This window comes from Leucopleurus acutus, assembly GCF_964270905.1.
Source record: "Leucopleurus acutus genome assembly, chromosome: 15".
In the NCBI taxonomy this organism is placed as follows: Eukaryota; Metazoa; Chordata; class Mammalia; order Artiodactyla; family Delphinidae; genus Leucopleurus; species Leucopleurus acutus.
The window spans coordinates 13,458,285-13,474,144 of NC_139157.1; the positions used below are offsets into that span (position 1 = coordinate 13,458,285).

Here is a 15,860-nt window from a genome sequence, read left to right on the forward strand (position 1 = left end):
ACTATTTTATCAAAGTTCTCCAGCTCAGTAATAATTCCCATTTTCAAGAATGTATGTATTAAATGCCATTTTAATGCACTTTCCCCCGATTTTTTTCAAACTATACTTTAAAAATCTGATTTAATTATTCATTAAAAAATACAACCAAGCTTATTTTAAGACAGAGGAATATATGAATATGTTATTGCTTTGTTCAATAATGTGATTCAAAATCAGTTCTCAGTTCACCACATCACACTGAAGTTACAAAGAAGTATGTTTCTTTCAATGACACACACACAGAGATATTTAGATGTGCATATGCATATGTGTGAGTGCGTGTATAATATTGTAGGTTTAAATCAAAGTTTAAATAAGAGAAATCATTTGAAAATTTTATTTCCACAGGAAATAAAACATTCCCAAGGATAGGAAGAATATAAATATCAGTTAATTTGCCAAATAAATATGTGGTGGTTAGACGTAAAACTAAACTAAAAGAGATTGGCCTGTAGAAAACATTGACTGGCACGGAACAGAAAGCATTCTTTTTACTATTAAGGTAGTATGATTTTTTAAATAATCTTATCATGAAAATATGAAAATAAAAGAATAAAAGGCAGTTGTATGTTCATAAAAGTTTTCATTAAACCTTTTATTTTAGAATAGTTTTAGATTTACAGAAAAATTCCAAGGATAGTATAGATAGAACCCATATATGACACACCCATGAAACATTTGTCACAATTAATGAAACAATATCAATGCATTATTAAGTCTACACTTTATTTAGATTCCCTTAGCTTTTAACTGTCTTTTTTCTGTTCCAGGATTCAAGATGCCACATTACATTTAGTCATCATGTATCCTCTTAGCTGTGACATTTTCTCAAACTCTTCTTGTTTTTGGTAACCTTGGTAGTATTGAGGAGTACAGGTCTAGTATTTTGTAAGATGGCCCTCAACTGGAATTTGTCTGATCTTTTTCCCACGATTAGACAGGTGTTACCAGTTTTTGGAAGAAAAACGGCAGAAGTGCCATTCATATCACACCATTCAAAGGTACATACCATCATTACGACTTATTATTGTCGATGCTGAACTTTATCACCTGGCTGAGGTAGTGTCTGTTAGGTTTTTCCACTGTGAAGTGATACATTTTTTAAGAGGGTATACTGGACGTAAATTTACTGGACATTTACACTGAGATAAAAATATTCTGAGCAGATTCCTCAGCATTGCTACTAGGTTCCATTAAATGACTGCTAACCAATACTATGAAGAAAATATAATGAATTGGAAATTGATATGGGAAAGTAAAACTCCAAAATGGTGTTAGCTTGAACATTCACTTAAAGGACGTGAAGGTTAACTTTTTCCCTTGAACTACCTGTATGATTACCTTAATCCTCTGCATCCCTTGGATAGTGAAGATTTTAGTTTTACTGTCATAAAAGGTAATCTAAATTGATGATGATTTTGCTGAGTACTTTTCTATATTGCCTTCCACTGAACAATGAACACTGAATACTGGAATAATGTAAAAGGCTTGATTTTTTCCCCCTTGCTTTAAACTATTTGTCATAAATACAGTGTATCTTGTATATGATTTTAGGGTGTTTGCTAAATATTAAAAAGTATTTCAATGTGTTTGGTTCTGTAAAATTTATATTGAACGTGTGTAATTTTTTCTACCATGTTCATTGTACTTAATAATCTATATCCATATCTTGGACTTCACCAATATTTATTAGTGGACCATAAAGAAATTTTGAATGCATGAATATAACTTGAGATGCCATGTTTGGTTATTTTGCAATGCCAGAATAACTGTAGGTACTTATAAATTGAATAGATAATCCAGATTATTTTCCACCAACTTAAGTTGTTTTGGGTTTTTATGCCCCCTTCCTTGAATCTATTTTATTATTTTACCTATGTACAATAACAGACTTCCTGAAAATGCTAGAATTTTCAACATGTAATAGAATTTAAGCATGACCATAATGGAAAAAAATGCAGAAATCTCGAACAGTGTATATTTCTTTGAGTTTACAAAGTAAAACTAAAGCTGTTTTCATTTGACTATATTGTGGAAACCTATGGATATTATTGTAAAATGCACATGCGTTACACTGACTTTTTAAAAATGTTTTGAATAAAGAATTCACCAATGTATCCTTAGAAAAGTTACTGTTTCCTCATTGGTGTAACACTATAGGAGTAAAGGTGCACTTAATTATGTTGCTTAAATTGCTTACACATCTGAGGGAAAATAATTGCTGGCAGGATTCTTTACATTGTTCTATAAGGTTATCACTTGTTACATTTTTGCACCTTTTATAAATAATAAAGTATACTCTTGAAATAACTCGTTTTGAGAATTCAGCTGAGAGATTTATGTTGAGTTCAAGTAGCTCCCACAATTTCTATGCTTAAACTAATATTCAAAGTTGAGTTTAGACTTGGAAAAAAACTATTCCTAAAAGAGATGCAGACAACCTAATCAGTCCTGTTCTATACTCGGATTAGAATTTTTTTAATTGGGTTTGGATCACTTTTAAAGCAAAACAATTTTATAAAGTAGTGTGGCTTAATACACATTCAAAGTGAAAAAAGATTTGAGTTAGTTGAAGCTTCTAAGTAGCAAAACCTATTTTTGTTCTATATTATTTGGAGAGTCAGCTCATTCTACTTTGCATTTGTATATAGAGAGCAAAGAAACGATGCAAGCTCATTTTATAAGAATTTATACTTAACCTCAACAATTCTGATTAGATGACTTAAGAATGACTTAACCTTGTCAAGGGCTCCCGTATTTTACCATTTTTTTTTTACAAGAATAAGTAAGAAGATTTTGGGTATATTAGGTCTCTGTACAGTTACACCACCACTTAGTAAATCCTGCTCAAACCAGTTAGGTAGTGGGATGTTCAGCCCTTGCATTCTCAGGCCTGTCTAGATTGTATTATTCCCTCATATACATTCCTCTGGCGGGCTATGAAAAGGTCTTTTGAAAAATGCAAAAGCATTATACCAGTAAACTTCAGTATTCCTGGCACTAATCCACTCTCAAGTTTGGGGGTGGAGGTTGGTGGTTTTGTGGGGACGGGGCTAGCGGAAGCGGGGCTCTGAAGGCTTTGCTGGGCTGTGATTCGTTGCAACACGGAACGGCTCAACCACCTTAAAAAGTAGCTGAGTAACAACGAATAAATGAGAATGGGCATGAGACTCGGTGTGGAAGGAAGCCGTTTTAAAGCAGGTAAATTAAGTGGTAGATAAAGGGCAGGAAAGCAGACTGCTAAATCACTCCGTGGTTGCCTTCAAGTCTACTTGTCACGTCTTTGTTAATACGAACCTTAACCACCGTCGAAAAGAGAAACATGAGCAGGTAAATTGGAAGAGTAAACACACGTACACACTGATAACCATCCTACAATTCACTCTTGGAGACGACAGTCCAGGCTAGCAAGAGAGAGGACATCCGTGCTGTGACCTCAGCCCCTGTAGCGGACAGTAGGCTGCCCCCCGTTGCTGTACTTTAAATCCTCACTGAAAGCCTGGCAGACAAATCTTCGACGTCAGAAAACGTAATGACAACCTATTGCTTTCTCCTTCCGGTCTAACACTCCGCCCCAGCTCGTTCAAGGAGGCGTGCCTGACCTTGCCTTTAGAGGAGGTGCCCGAGGTCTCTCGGACCCTCCCCTATCGCTTCCAGCTCTGCCCCTCAACTTCCGGCCTCCGCAAATAATACGGCGTTTAATAATAATTGGCCGGAAGTTCCCAACCAGGCTTCCGGGAGGCCCTTTTAAACCTGCGCGTGCGCCAGACGGGGCTTGGCTAGGTCTCGCCCCTATTGCCAAGCTGCACGGTGTCGCGAGACTTGCTCCGTCCGGAACTTCCGGCTCTTGTCCGCTTTGGACGTCCGGCTGTAGCTATGCGGTCAAGGTTTCTTCGGAGTGCTTTTCGGTGGGCCCGGCAGGCTGCTGGCCCGGCCCGCCGACACGTTAGCTGCAGTAGCCTTCCAGTGGAAGAGCTATTCGCCCGCGGCGGACCCCTACGGACCTTCCTCGAGCGCCAGGTAGGGTCTGAAGTCCAGTTGCAGGTCAGGCGGCCTGAGCTGGTGGCGGTGGCCAAGCTTCTGAACGAGAAGGAACAGGAACTGCAGGAGACCGGGCACCTGCTACATGGTAAGGGCCGGGCCTAGGGGAGCGGAATTCAGAGCAGATTCTTGACTCTTCATTTGCCCTTGCCACTAAGCCGCTGCTCAGATGTCCACATTCTCTCCGAGTCTGAAGTCTTTGCTCGGTTGCAACCCTTTTTGATTGCATCAGAGGTCAAGGCATCTGTATGTGAGTTCTGGTCCCATCCTCTCCTTGGGCTCCCTTGACAGTGCTCTGCGCCCTTTTACAAAACTTAAGTTGACCTTTACTGATTGCGTATTTAACAGCAGGAGATTAGCTCGCCAGACAAATAAGGCACTAGTCCTGTTATGGGCTCGAGAGCAGTGTTTCTAAGTGTGGTACAGGGACCACCCGCAAAAGTGACAGGAAAGGTTCGTGCTAAGTAAACCCAGACTCGGAATCTGAGACCTAGAAACATTGCGGTTTTAACAGATTTCCCAAGTGATTCATGTCCATTCGAATCTGGATGGGGCCTATGTTTCTGCATTTGCACAAGCTTCTGGGGATGCTTAGTTGCTGGTCTGTGGCCCACACTTTGGAAAGGCTCTAGAGAAGGTCACAATCTATTGGGGGCAAGAAAGTTAATTATAATACAGATGATAAGTAAAAATATTTATCAATAAAGACCTAGGAGAGCAAGGAGAACTTGTTGGGAAAGACTTGTACAGGGATAAAGGCCCACCCTTAGATGATTTAATAATAATTTAACCTTTATTGATCCTTTGCCATATTCCAGGCTTTGCTTAGCTTCCTTTATCTAACAACTCATACAATTCACGTAATAAATTATGAAGTAGGTTCTATTAGCCTCATTCAACAGAAGAGGAACCTGAGACATAAAGATAAAATTACTCAGCTCGGGTGACACTGCTTGTAAGGAATGGAGCTTGGATAGGACTGACCCCAAATCTCATGCTCTTAATCACTGAACTCTGTGTTAACCAAGAAAGGGGAGGTTGGAACCATTTTGTAAGGGGGCTCAAGTACTAACCTACAAAGTTTCATTTCATCCTGTTGGCAGAAGCCAGCCAGCAGAAGCTTTCAGATTGGGAGTGAATGATAGGAATAGCTTTCTTGCTTAGGAATCTTGATTGGTGGCAGTTTAGAAGCAGCCTGGAATAGGACTGAAGATGCCATGGAAAATGGGAGACTAATGCAATTGTATAATTAAGACATAGTATCCTTTGGGAAAAAATTAAATTGGTTTCATTCCTTAAGCCAAGCTTAAAGTCCAAGTAGCAGCCACAAGCCTTAATATTAAAAAATATATTTTTATATTGATTACATGTTGAAATTGGTAGTGTTTTGGGTATACTGCATTAAATAAAATGTAGTATTTAAATTAGATTACTTCTACACTTTAGTTCCAATCTCCTTAGCCTTACCAGAACACTGCATTTCAGAGCTGAAAGGCCCCTTAGAGATCATCCAGCTCAGATCTTTCATTTTATTCTTGAGATTACTGAGACTCAGAAGTTAGGTGTGTTGCCCTAAGAGAACCTTGGTGGTTGAACTAGGGCTAGAATTCATTTTTGCTTTTTCTAATTAAGCACATTTTACATTTCACCAAATTCTTGCCAAAATAATTCCCTGCCATTCCACCAACACTCCCTATATTCTCCTATCTCAGTTTTGCTGTTTTCATTCTCTCTCCTTAATTCTTTCCTTTTTCTGCCCATCCCCAAAACAAACAAAAAATCCTTCGGCATGCTGTTATTTTAGTATTTAATCACTTAATGTTTTAGGTTATTTTTTGTGAGTTTTTCTCCCCTAGAATAATATAAAGAAAGTAAAATGATCTAAAATCCTGCCTTGAGGGCAGGTCTTAACATATTATCCCCAGCTCCCAGAATAATTGGCTGTTAATACATGAATAAACATTCCAGCTGATAGAGTTGTTCTTTCAACAGAAACAGAAAATTGTAATAGCTAAGAAAATTTCTGCCTGTCTCCTTTCTATAGGCTGCATGTGGTCCATAGGATACAGGAATGAGGAGGTATATTTTGTACAGTAAAAATGAAAACTGAAAGATGAAATAAGAATTAGGTAAAGCCTGAGAGAGAAGACCGCTTCATGTAAATATTCTGTCAGTATTAGGCTGGGTCTAAATGTTTATTTAGGTGGACACTTTTATATTAATGAAGCATTTACTAGTAAGACAAATAACTTCCTACTTTTTAACTCAGTTTTGGTCTAACTGGTGGTACCTTCTCTTCCCCTTCCGGCCTTTCTAACTAGCTCAGTGTATTCATTGGTTATTGTAGAGTCTGAGTTGGAAAACTAAAAGCATATTTGTTAATATGAATGTTTTGGGGAGGCAGAATTATAGCAAAGCTTTGTAGCTTCTTTATATTTTTCTATAGAGATTCTTTTTATTTTGAACATATACTTTTGTCATCAGGAAAAACTTAAAAAAAAATTTTTTAACTACATGCTTTTGAAAACTAATGCATAATATGCTTTAAATTAATAAGTTATTAAAAGGACAGGATAATTGTTATTTTTCCCTTAAGCTACAATAACAATAAAACTATTACCTTGAATTCTGTTAGCAATTTAATACTAATTAAGGAAAACTTAACCTGCTGCCTTTTTTTCTTAGATGAAAATGAAGACTTAAGGAAACTTGCAGAGAGTGAAATAACTTCATGTCAGAAAGAAATAGCTCAATTGAAGCATCAGGTATGGTATTTGTGCAAGGAATAAAGCATCCGTGCATGCTATTACTTCTAATGTATTTTATTAGAAGTTTATAAAAGCAAGTCAAGAACTAAGCAGCTTGCTAGTATTTATAATTATAAAAAATTTTAAAGAAGGAATCCCCATGGCCCTGTTTTTTATCATACTAAAAGGATTGTATTGATAGAACTCTGAAAGAAAGATGACTGTCACACTAATAGGATTTGCCAGAAAGGCAGTGAAATGTTGGTAGTATATTTTCCTTCTTTTGTTTTTTGAAGAGAGGTGAGGATGGGGATGGACGATGAGAAGAAGAGGTTACGGAGCGATGGTAGGAGGAAGCAGGAACATTTCTTTATCTTTGTGTCTCTGACACTATTACAGTGCCAGCCTAGAATAGGCCCTTAGAATTTTTAAAATGGAATTGCATTGCTTTGGCTTTATATCTAGGAGAACTGCAGAACATATGGAGTTAGACGAAGGATCATGAAATTAGATCCACTCTTCATTAATTCTGTAAAGCATAGCTTAAAGGTTTACAGCAGATATATCTGGAAATATAAGTGAAAGAACATGATAAAGTGAGGAAGGATCCTGGAAAGGAGGTGCTTAATTTAGAGATTCCCTTTATCCAAGTGTAGAACTTACCAAAAATTAATGTCCCCACCACCAGTCTAGAAGAAAAGTTCCACTATAGAGTGAAAGGTTTCACGTAGCTTGCCTTCTACCCATTTTCTAAATTTTTTGTGACATAGAAGGACATACGTATTAATGGTTTCTGTTCATTGGCTAGTAATTAACAGATGTAAACTCTATCATGTTAGTTCAAGATTTGAGTGGTCACATTCTATTGGCACAGGCCAGAGAGATGGAAAAGTAGGAAAGCAAGTATAGCTCCTGACCAACACAAAGTGATACTTCAGAACTCCAGTAGCCTTGGGTTCAAATTCTGGCTCTTCCGCTTTCTAGTTGTAGGATACTGGGCAACTAGAGTTAAACTTCGTTTTCACTTCTTAAGGTGGAGCTGTTAATAGAACCTGCCCAGGATGTTTTAAGAATTCAAGTACGTAGAGTGCTTAGCAGAGTGCCTGTCAATATTAAAGAACCAATAAATGTTGGCAGCTTTTTTTCTTAATTCACCTCATCTAAGAAGTCTTTTTTCTGTATCTCCTTAATAAGTACATACTGCAGTGTGAAACACAGAATTGTAATGAAAGGAAGACTGATTTAGGCACAAGGGTCTGAGTTCTTGGGCCTGTTTGGGCAGTAACTAACGCGTGGCTCTTTAACGAGTCATCTCACTTCTATTCTCATTTTCTTTTACTTGTAAAATGAGGGAATTGGACCAGATCTTCTCTAAAGGCCTCTCCAGTTCCAAAATTGCAAGTTTCTCTTCCATGTTGAAGCAGCTTCGAAAAAACTACAAATGCAATTTGAGTGTTTTTTTCCTGCCATACTAGGCTATAAATTTCCAGGGACAGAGCTAGAATCTTTTTGTATGCTGTACACAATATAATGTACTACTCACAGCAAGCACTGAATTATTAACTGAGTAGAGAACAGATATGTATACATGAACACCAGAAAGAAACAGAAACACCTGTAAGTGTCAGCTGAACATATATAGCATTTATAATGTAGTTATAACAATATTTTTGGAAATTATGCATTATATGGTTCTAATTGGCAAGATAATTGAACAGTAATCAGCAATATTAAATTATTTGCTTAGGGAAACCTTAAATTAAATATTTAAAATCCTACATCTAATCATTTGAGGTTTTTTTTTAAGTCTTAATTATAGGAGGGGTGATATTTTTGTATTTGCAGATTATCTTACTTTTGGTTCCCTCAGAAGAAACGGATGAAAGTGATTTGATCCTGGAGGTAACTGCAGGAGTTGGGGGTCAGGAGGCAATGTTGTTTACCTCAGAGATATTTGATATGTATCAGCAGTATGCTGCATTTAAAGGATGGCATTTTGAAACCCTGGAATATTTTCCAAGTGAAATAGGTCAGTAAACTGTTTTGAAAAAGTATAGATTTAATTTATCTATCTACATATATTTTAGGAAAGGGTTGGAAAGTTCATGACTAGGCTTTATAATTTATAAGGATGCTTAAGTAGTTTTATGCTTATCATTTACTTAATAATTTTGAATGCAAATATATCAAGTTTGAAATGGCCTATAAAACATTAGTCATTCAGTACTAACCACTGAATGACTAATAGTCTTTTAAAAGTGGTCCTTTAGAGGTGTTACTGAACAGTTAACACCATAAATGCTTTATGTTTAATAATTATATGAAATAAAGATATTAAGTGAATATCATAGACTTGTTAAAGGTTTTCAGTATGTTTTATAATCAATATGCTTATTATGTAGCTCTTTTAAATATATTTCAAGATGGTAGAAGTGATGGTCAGTTGTTATAAATGGTAGGAAAAATAAAATAATTCCCTTTTCCCAATGTTTTCAAGGTGGCCTTAGACATGCATCTGCCAGCATTGGGGGTTCAGAAGCCTACAAGCACATGAAATTTGAAGGAGGTGTGCACAGAGTACAGAGAGTGCCCAAGACAGAGAAGCAAGGCCGCATCCACACCAGCACCATGACTGTGGCGATCTTACCCCAACCCACTGAGGTGAGGCACCACAGGCCCCTCTCCTTGGAATCCTGGGACCAGCACAGTGCCTCCCCCAGAGTAACACTCACTTTACTGAATTGAGTGTCTCTTTTGCATCATGTATTTTGAGTTGTTTTTACAAATACATTCTCACAGTCCAAAAAGTATGATTTTAACAGTAAATGGTAAGAATTAAGGATATATAAGTGATCTAATCTTACATTGCCTATTTATTATTTTTTCTCCACCACTAAGCTTCAAGTAGCTATTTTGAGACCATGTACAGGAGAAACGATATTAAATAGCGTTCGAGAGTGATTACCTCTATAAAGACTTTTGCTTTGTGTGACTTGTTTCCAGAACATTAACAGCGAGAATCCTGTTTTGACAAAGGATAACTATTACTTAACAAAACTGCTGCTTTATAACCCAATCATATTAAAATGGAAATATATTACTACAGTGTTCATAATGAGTATACTTTATTTTCACAGATAAATTCTCAGACTGTATAATATTTTTAAGGTAGCTTAGTTGGGAAGTTCTATTTTGCTTATATCCCTTCTGCTGAAAAGTGATAGGAAATATATGACTTGTTTTTCAGAATGGAGTATGAATGATTTGAGAAGGAAGTTTGAGTGTTTCTCTCTAATAGGGTTAATGGAGTTCCTTTCTTCATGTCTAAGTTTTATGTGAAGCCTAGATGAGCAACAGAACAGTTAAGGGAGAGAGTGAAATGGGATAGATGGGAGGAGCCACACCTAGATATAGTCACTTCGGCTTAAGCATCTTGGAGATGTAAGGAGTTTTCAGAAAAAGATGGAGACTGAAGACTGAGGTCCATATGTCATCTCATTTCATTCTTCCAGCAACGGTATAGAAGGAGCCACCCAGGGATACATGGAGGGCCTGTGAAATGATAGGATTCCTGCTCCTGGGGTTGTGGACATCTCACAGACTGGGCTGTAATGGTTCATGAAAGAGCTTTTTAAATACAGTGCTTTGGATGGTGACTCGCAGGACAGAGCATTATCCTGGTGTCAGACCCCAGTGTATTTATGAATTGAGTCTATACCCTTGACTTCTTGGCCTTTAACATTTCCGTTTGTCTCTTCTCTGCCTCTAAATGTGTTTAAATCCTCCTTTATTTAAAATTAAACAAAATAAAACCTTCCTATAGTTCTTAAGCTCGTGTCATTTTTTTTCCCCTCTGCTAAAGTCTTTTTGCACTCAAATCATTTAGCTATTATATTCACATTTCTGTTACTCACATTTCTGAGTTCTGCTCTTGGTAAGAAGAGGGTAATCACAGAGAAGTCCAGTTTTTGAGGATGAGGAGGGTTTGTTTTTCTTTTACCTTATGTTTTGATAATGTGCTCTTCCAATAAGAAAGTTTAAAAAATGGTATCCTTCCAACTACTTTCTGTTCCTAAAATTAAACCTTCTAAACCTTATATAAATTCTATATATGACATGTATTTATATTTATAAATTCTATACATGACATGTATTTATATTTATAAATAGATAGTTCTTCCCTTTGAACAGATCATACATGTAATTTTTTTAAATCCCAACTTTTCTCTTACATATAGATTAATCTGGTGATTAATCCTAAAGATTTGAGGATTGATACTAAGCGAGCCAGCGGAGCTGGGGGGCAGCACGTAAATACCACAGACAGTGCTGTCCGGATAGTTCATCTCCCGACAGGTATGTACTTATTTCTTCAACATAAAACAATGAAGAAAGAAATCGAATTTTGAATGACTTGATTAATTTTCCACTGACACAGGTCGTCAGTTGTCAGAGGAATACAGTTGTTATTTAATACTTGATTTATCTTGAATCCTTAGCTGAAACTCTGCAGGATAATTACAAAGCCAGAAAGAGGGAGGGATCTAAGCCCAGGTAATTTCCATGTTAGTGACTATATCATTAATTTTTAAAAATCCTCACAATGACGTAATATCATGGGTTCTTCTTTATCAAAAAATGGTCTAAATCACTAGTTCTTACCCTTTTTTGGAGGGAGGAGGAGATGGATTCCTTTGAGAAAATGAAAGCTTGGACCTGCTACCCAGAAAAACATGCTTATATGCAAAGTTTTGCAGGTAATTTCAGGGGCTTCTTTCCATTAAGTCCATCTGCAGACATCTAGGGGTTCTGTCTTAATTCTGGACAGTAAGGCAATGGAGCTATAACTCAATATTCCTTAAGACTTCAAAATACTATTAGTGTACAATACACTATTATTAAACGTGTTTTTACTGTTGATTTACATGTGAGAAAGAGCATATGGTTAACAGACCTCCGTTGTCTAGAAAGAATACAAGAGCCGCCGACTGTAAATGATCTCAGTCATAATTCCTGTTGACTGAGAGTGGCTGATGGGAGTGCTGGGGTCATTTTCTTCTTTTTTAATATGAGGAAATCCTCACGTTAAACTTGAAGATGATGTCTTATGTAATACATATTATATAAACAGGAATAAGAAAAAAAGTGGATGGAAAGACTCAAAAATATTAATAGTGACTAACTCTGGTAATAAGATTAACTTTTATAATTCAGTTTGTATAATGAGTAGTTATTACTTTAAAAAAAAATTATGGTGACTAGCTGAAAGTACCAGAAAATAATCCATTTTAAATGACTAATGCTTATTGTTTAGTATGTATGCCTTCAATATGGAAATACTTTGAGCTATAACTCAAATTTTCAGTTTTCCGATAACTGTAAAAGTTACTTGTTAAGTTTACAGTCTTCCTTTTTTATATTAGAGTCCTATTTTTTCCCTTTATAAAGGAAGAAGAAAAAGAATGAGAAGAAAAAGGAGTATTCCTTGATAATAAATGAAGATTTCTCTATTAAAACTCTTTAATTCTCATAACACTATTCAGGTGTTGTTTCCGAATGCCAACAAGAGAGATCTCAACTGAAAAATAGAGAGATGGCTATGAAAAAGTTACGTGCAAAACTATACAGCCTGCGTGTAGAAGAAGAAACAAGTAAACGATACAATGCTAGAAAGATTCAGGTAAAACTGAAATCTTACAAATGCTTCTAAAGGATAAAAATATTTTTAGATAAACAAGGTTTTGTATGTGTTAAAATCACTTCAATGTATTTGTCGAAATTAGAGTATAATTCAAGTAGCTCAACCAAGGGCTGTACTTGTTTTAGAGCAATCTTACACCTCTGCCCTGTTTTTTATATTCAGAGGTGTCTTTCTCATTCACCAAAGTTATTTTAAAAAGGTGTATGGAATTCCCATTCATTTTGAATCCTTTGAAAATTATGGAAGAAAGTTGCAAAGCAAACTGAACTTACTTCCTGTTTGACATTTGACTTTATGTTAACTCCTTATTATAACTTTGTCATCACTGATGACAACCAGATTAGTTTGCAGAGGTTATATGTGTTCAGCTATAGCATCTGAATATCAGCTGTGCGCCAGGCTGTGTGTGTGCACCGTCACTGTGCAGTAGGTATTGTCTGTATTTTACAAATGGGGAAAACTATAGAGTTGAAATAAATTACCTGAAGTCTTAAAGTATTAAATGGCAGAGAGAGGATTCAAAATTCAAGTACTAATCTGTCTGACTTTAAAGCCTATATTCTTTTTTCTCTATCAAGTTCCCATGTTACTTGAGGATTCAGAATGTTTAAAACTTGCTTCTTAACATTGTTGTAAATTATAAACCGAGAGCTTAATCTCCAGGTAAGTTAAATTTGTAGGTTTAGTTGCCCTGAATTTAACTGTATTTCATGTCTCTTTTCTTTTAATATATAGATTGGCACTAAAGGAAGGTCAGAGAAAATAAGAACATACAATTTTCCACAGAACCGGGTCACAGATCACAGAATAAACCAGTCACTTCATGATCTTGAAGCTTTTATGCAAGGAGAGGACCTACTGGATGAACTTGTACAGTCATTGAAGGATTATGCTAATTATGAATCTTTGGTAGAAATTATTTCCAACAAAGTTTAAGTTGACTTGTTATTAAAGACTTGTATAGCTTATGAAAATTCTATTATAGCAAGTCACATTGTGTACATACCAGTATTCTCTTGAAACACAGGAGTTAACACAATTGGGAGTAACATGTTTTTAATACATAGGTAATTATATATGAATCGTCTCTCAATTTATTAGTAAAAAGTATTACAATATAGTCATGACTCTGGTTGTACATTTTGAACTCTTACAAGAAAGGAAAACAGTCCTTTGTTTTACGTAAAATATTTAACGAATGATCAGAAATTTGGTTTAACTCTTAAGGAAAACTTCAAACATAAAACAGTAGAAATATGACAGTAATTATTGTTATTAGTCAAGGTTCTAGTCAGGAGACAGAAACCATACCTTTAATTTGAACAGGGATAATTTTGATATAAAAAATTAACCAACGATGGGATTAGCTATTAGGAGATAAAAGGTTACTACTCTAGGACTGAGAGAGAATACCCAAGGAAAGAATACCCTTGGAAAGGGCTTCCCTTCCCTCCAGGTAGAGAGTCAGGCCTGTTGGGAGAGTAACGCTGACTAGAAGCCTAGGCACCCTGTGGCCCAGCCAACTTGACACATAAAATTAACTATCAGTGTCCCAAGAGCACCCCTGGCAGCTGTGCATAGAGACAGAAACAAAAGAAGCCCCTTCCTCGTGCACTGTCTGTCCACCTACCCTACTGACAAAGCTTAACATGGTACCAGCCGGCAAAGGAGAAATGTTTATAGGTCCAGCTCCAATATCACAAAGTACGGCAATAAATCGGTAACTGGCACAACCATACTCATTGCTTAGTTTCAGTAATTGAAATTATAAATATGTTACACTTCACCCTTAAATATTTCAGCTTGTATGTAAAAAAAAAATGACACTGTTCTACTTAATCATATACTATCATCACACCTAACAAAATTCACAGTAATTCCCTAACATCTTCAAACACCCAATTCAAGTTTTCCCCAGTTCTCCCCGAAATGTTTTAACTGGCTTCTTCAAACCAGGATCCAATTAAGAATCACAGATGGGAATACGTGATTATATTGCTTAAATTTCCCTTATTCTAGAACAGCCCTGCCAAACGCTGCCCCCTTTTTTTCATGACACTGCACTGAATTTTCATTTGAGAAGGCGAGACTATTATGGGTCACGTCATTTGTTCCTCAAGTCACAGTAGTTCCTGCAAACTGGAAGTTAAGAGCTTAAGACTAGGTTAGTTTTGCATAGTCCTTCCCTTTCCTGTGACTTGGCATTTTTGTCATTAAAATACACAGTTAAGTAAGCCAGCCTGAATGCTCTGATATGCTAAGATGTATTAGATTCGCTAAAAAATGACTTCACCCTTGTGAAATAAGAATTTGTTGAAAGTGAGGTTAAAGCTAAATCAGTATAGTCTTTTTTCTATCATAATATTTAAAAAGTTGTTCTTTTTTCCCTGGCAATCCTGGTTATGATTAGCTTTTTTCTGATAAGCCTGACTTCAGAGAATTGAGCCTGAGAGGGAAGGAGAGCACAGGAATGTCTGCCTGAAGCTGCACAGCTGGTAAAAGACTTCGTGGTGTTGAGAGCAACAGCAAATAAAGCAGCGTGCTTGAGAAACGGACCCCCCATGGTTCTCCCGTGGTGTGTGCTTCACTGCAAAACAGTCATAAATTCAAGCTGTTTAACTACAAAAAAGGAAAAGAAACAGGACATGTCAGGTACCCCATAAAAAAAGTGAGAAAAGCTAGAAATGCTGGCTCGAGAATATTTTGAAAACATGAGGTAAACGAAGAACTACAATTATGAAGAGCTCTACCTAGTGGATGATGAATAAATGTCAAATTTATGGTAGTTACAACAAGGTAGGATTTCGAGAGAAAAGTGATTTCACTATTAAGGTTATATGATTGAAATGTTAAAGTATTAGGAGACATCTAGTTGACTCTCAAAACTGCACATTTTTTCATGTGTTTGAGTCAACAGTATTAATTTTTATAAACGTACTACATAAATTCAAAACTACATTATTGTCAGGCAGTTGTTTCCTCTTTAAGTCAACATTTATTAGCCAAATTCCCTTTAAAGCCCCAGCATGTGCTAAATTTCAGAGTAATTTTATATTGATAATTTCTCACCTTATTGCTCTAAAAGGGAGGTGTAGAAAAACCATTAAAGACAGTTAAGAATTTAAGCTGGCCAAAGGTTATCAGATACATCAGAGAATTTTAATTTGAAGAGTATCCCTCTACCCTGTAATGTTCTGCTCACGAAAGCCATTCTGTTCTGCCTTCACAGGAACAGCTGATGAATGCCCCTCTTAGTGACCTAGAATGCAGCAAGACGCATTCATTCAGCAGTCATCATCACTGAGCACAAGGCCCAATGCAAGCCTGTGTCT

General features: G+C 36.4%; 1 protein-coding gene across 2 annotated transcripts; it reads left to right on the forward strand.

The window, feature by feature from the left end:
* The first annotated feature begins 3,900 nt into the window (after nt 1-3,900).
* MTRF1L (mitochondrial translation release factor 1 like) lies at nt 3,901-15,744 on the forward strand. 2 transcript variants are annotated; one of them, XM_082855918.1, is made up of 7 exons: nt 3,901-4,168; nt 6,766-6,845; nt 8,673-8,856; nt 9,325-9,488; nt 11,066-11,183; nt 12,371-12,507; nt 13,264-15,744. In XM_082855918.1, exons 1-7 carry the CDS (start codon nt 3,916-3,918, stop codon nt 13,462-13,464), a joined length of 1,137 nt encoding a protein of 378 aa, XP_082712044.1. In that variant the 5' UTR covers nt 3,901-3,915; the 3' UTR covers nt 13,465-15,744. The 2 variants fall into 2 exon arrangements, with proteins under 2 accessions (XP_082712044.1, XP_082712045.1); XM_082855919.1 differs by lacking the exon at nt 13,264-15,744 and having other exon boundaries at nt 12,276-12,501.
* Nucleotides 15,745-15,860: the final 116 nt, after the last annotated feature.